At 38.2% G+C, this 3,601-nt stretch overlaps 1 protein-coding gene across 1 annotated transcript; it reads left to right on the top strand.

Annotated features, from left to right (window-relative positions):
• The first annotated feature begins 566 nt into the window (after positions 1 to 566).
• Positions 567 to 695, top strand: LOC124103341 (short transmembrane mitochondrial protein 1-like). The gene has a single exon (XM_046459917.1). It carries the CDS (start codon positions 567 to 569, stop codon positions 693 to 695), a length of 129 nt encoding a protein of 42 aa, XP_046315873.1.
• The last annotated feature ends 2,906 nt before the right edge of the window (positions 696 to 3,601 follow it).

Raw genomic sequence — 3,601 nt, 5'->3', positions numbered from 1 at the left:
ATTTTTATCTTATTTTGCAAACTTTAACCATTAAGCAGAACACCAGCTTGTATTTAAACACTTGAGATGCTTATGTAGATTCATATGCAAACTCGATATACTGTGCTATATTCGGAAGATCAGATTGATAAAGATGTATGTATACCTCTTTTGGATGTCACTTTCCCCCCAAGGATTTATGTGTTGATTCATGTGTTTGGTTGGCTGTGTGAAGTTAGGAGGTGGTGGGACCTTTAAGAGGTGGGGCCCTGTGGAGGGTTGTTAGGAGTTCTGCCCACCTGAGGGCTTCTTAGGAAAGAAGCAAGGCTTGGACCCCCATACCCTGCCCCCCCCACACACCCCTTTCTCTTACTTGCTGTTTTCCAAGTGATCTGTCCTACTGTAAGCATCCCTGCCATTATGATATCATCTGCCATAGGGTGACACAGGCGAGGATCACTTCACCAAAGCTGGCACCAAACCTTTGGGACTTTGCCTCCAAAACCATGAGCCAGTGGTCCCCTGAGCAGCGCTGTCCTTAACACCCGGCTTTCCCTGCCTGCCCGCTCTCCTGGCCTGCTGACAACATGTTCCAGTTCCTGCTTGGATTTACTTTTGGCAACGTCCTTGGGATGTATCTGGCTCAGAATTATCAGATGCCAGATGTGGCTAAAAAACTTGAAGACATTAAAAAAGGCTGGGAAATCAAGAAGTAACCACCTACTTCCTGAGGCTGGCTCCAGCTCTGCGTTCTGGAAACATGAATTCTACCCTCTTGTAGGACCTTGCAGACCACCTGATCCCAAAGCTTTTGGATTCATCTCCAGCCTCTGCAGTTTTCTTCTTTTCTAGACTCTGTGTTGTCTCAGAGCAAAAGCGGGACCACAAGTTAAGAACTATCCCTTACATTTCCAATGGACTCACCTCTTTCCATTCTCTTCCTTCCAGACTGGAACTATGGTGCTAGATTAGTAAAACATTGACCTTCATTAGTAGTTTCTCCCCTGTTCTTTGGAATTTTTGCTACATTATGTCAAAAGGAAAAATGGTGTATTTTGTAGAATGGATCAGATATAAATAATGTTGACTTCACAGTTTAGCAATTAAAATAGGTGCTTAATAAGCATTTGATAATTTTTTGTTTGTTTCAAAGAAATTAAAATTAACTCTAGAAGCCAGTTTCTGGTGAATTATCTATTTATTTTATACTGTTGTCAGGCAGCTCCATAGTTGATAATTTAACCAATAAATCAATTTATATTTATTAACTAAGAAACTATAAGAACATTTTGAGGAACTGGGGACTTTAATTATGTACAAGGTAATTTTTTTTTGGTCATAGTAGAGTTCACCATCTATTTAGTATGCATATTTTTCTTTTTTTAAAAAAATATATTTATTTTAGTTGTAAATGGATCTTTATTTTATTTATATGAGGTACTGAGACTCGAACCCAGTGCCTCACACATGCTAGTCAAGTGCTCTACCACTGAGCCACAACCCCAGCCCCAGAAAATGCATATTTTTCTTAAGTGGTGTATTTGATCTGACTCTTCCCTCAAAAGATTCTTATTAGAATTACATACGAACTTGACATTTCATGATGCATAGGGAGAAGTTGTTGATAAAGGAAATGTTATTACTTTTTATATTAAATAATGTATTTATATTATAATTTTATAGTGATTCTCCAAAGAGTACAATCCTAATTCACAATCAATCAGTATGTCAAGAGGGAATTCTTCTTTCCACAGTTGATGTTTTTTTTTTTTTTTTTTCTTCAGCAATCAGAAATTACTACTGTAGTTTGCAAAACATATAATGTGTATCCTGCCCTCTTTTATTATGGGAGATGGAATTTCACTATTTTGCCCAGGCTACCAATGTGGAACTCCTAAGCTCAAGTGATTCTCCTGCCTCAGCCTCCTGAGTGCTGAGACTACAGGTGCATGCCACTTTCCTGGCTAGTCTCTCTCTCTCTCTCTCTCTCTCTCTATATATATATATATATATATATATATATATATATATATATATATATATATATATTTTACTAAAAATCTTTTAATAGGTAAGTTTTCCCATGGGTGCAGATATAAAAGTGATTTATATTAAAAAGCCTGTCCCTGCTTAGAATTGCTTTTGCTATTCTGGGTCTTTTGTTTTTCCATATGAATTTCATGATAGCTTTATCTATTTCTACCAGAAATGCCGTTGGGATTTTGATTGGCATTGCGTTGAACCTGTAGAGAACTTTGGGTAATATCGCCATTTTGATGATGTTGGTTCTGCCTATCCATGAACAGGGTACATTTTTCCATCTTCTAAGATCTTCTTCTATCTCTCTCTTTAGGGTTCTGTAGTTTTCATTGTATAAATCTTTCACCTCTTTTGTTAGGTTGATTCCCAAGTATTTTATTTTTTTTGAGGATATTGTGAATGGGGTGGTTTTCCTCATTTCCATTTCAGAAGTTTTGTTACTGATATACAGGAATGCCTTTGATTTATGCATGTTGATTTTATATCCTCCCACTTTGCTGAATTCATTTATCAGTTCTAGTAGTTTCTTTGTAGACCCAGAATAGCAAAAGCAATTCTAAGCAGGAAGTGTGAATCGGGAGGTATAGCGATACCAGATTTCAAACTGTACTACAGAGCAATAGTAACAAAAACAGCATGGTACTGGTACCAAAACAGGCAGGTGGATCAATGGTACAGAATAGAGGACACAGAGACCAATCCACAAAATTACAACTTTCTTATATTTGATAAAGGCGCTAAAAGCATGCAATGGAGAAAGGATAGCATCTTCAACAAATGGTGCTGGGAAAACTGGAAATCCATATGCAACAAAATGAAGCTGAACCCCTTTCTCTCACCATGCACAAAAGTAAATTCAAAATGGATCAAGGACCTAGATATCAAATCAGAGACTCTGCACCTGATAGAAGAAAAAGTTGGCTTCAATCTACACATTGTGGAGTCGGGCTCCAAATTCCTTAATAGGACGCCCATAGCACAAAAGTTAATAACTAGAATCAACAAATGGGACTTACTCAAACTAAAAAGTTTTTTCTCAGCAAGAGAAACAATAAGAGAGGTAAATAGGGAACCTACATCCTGGGAACAAATCTTTACTCCTCACACTTCAGATAGAGCCCTAATATCCAGAATATACAAAGAACTCAAAAAATTAAACAACAAGATAACAAACAACCCTATCAACAAATGGGCGAAGGACCTGAACAGACACTTCTCAGAGGAGGACATACAATCTATCAATAAGTACATGAAAAAATGCTCACCATCTCTAGCAGTCAGAGAAATGCAAATCAAAACCACCCTAAGATACCATCTCACTCCAGTAAGATTGGCAGCCATTATGAAGTCAAGCAAGAATAAGTGCTGGCGAGGATGTGGGGAAAAGGGTACACTTGTACATTGCTGGTGGAACTGCAAACTGGTGCGGCCAATATGGAAAGCAGTATGGAGATCCCTAGGAAAGCTGGGAATGGAACCACCATTTGACCCAGCTATCGCCCTTCTCGGTCTATTCCCTGAGGACCTTAAAAGAGCATACTATAGGGATACTGCCACATCAATGATCATGGCAGCACAATTC

The sequence above is a fragment of the Marmota monax genome, unplaced genomic scaffold (assembly GCF_021218885.2).
Source record: "Marmota monax isolate L192 unplaced genomic scaffold, Marmota_monax_Labrador192_F-V1.1 WCK01_AAM20220418_F8-fsc03164, whole genome shotgun sequence".
Lineage (NCBI taxonomy): Eukaryota > Metazoa > Chordata > Mammalia > Rodentia > Sciuridae > Marmota > Marmota monax.
Note: the sequence above shows the minus strand (reverse complement) of the source record. Positions and strands in the feature narration are given on the sequence as shown.

What these genes read in the sequence shown, in the direction of transcription:
- LOC124103341 (XM_046459917.1), top strand. Translation starts at nt 567, where the DNA reads ATGTTCCAGTTCCTGCTTGGATTTACTTTTGGCAACGTCCTTGGGATG.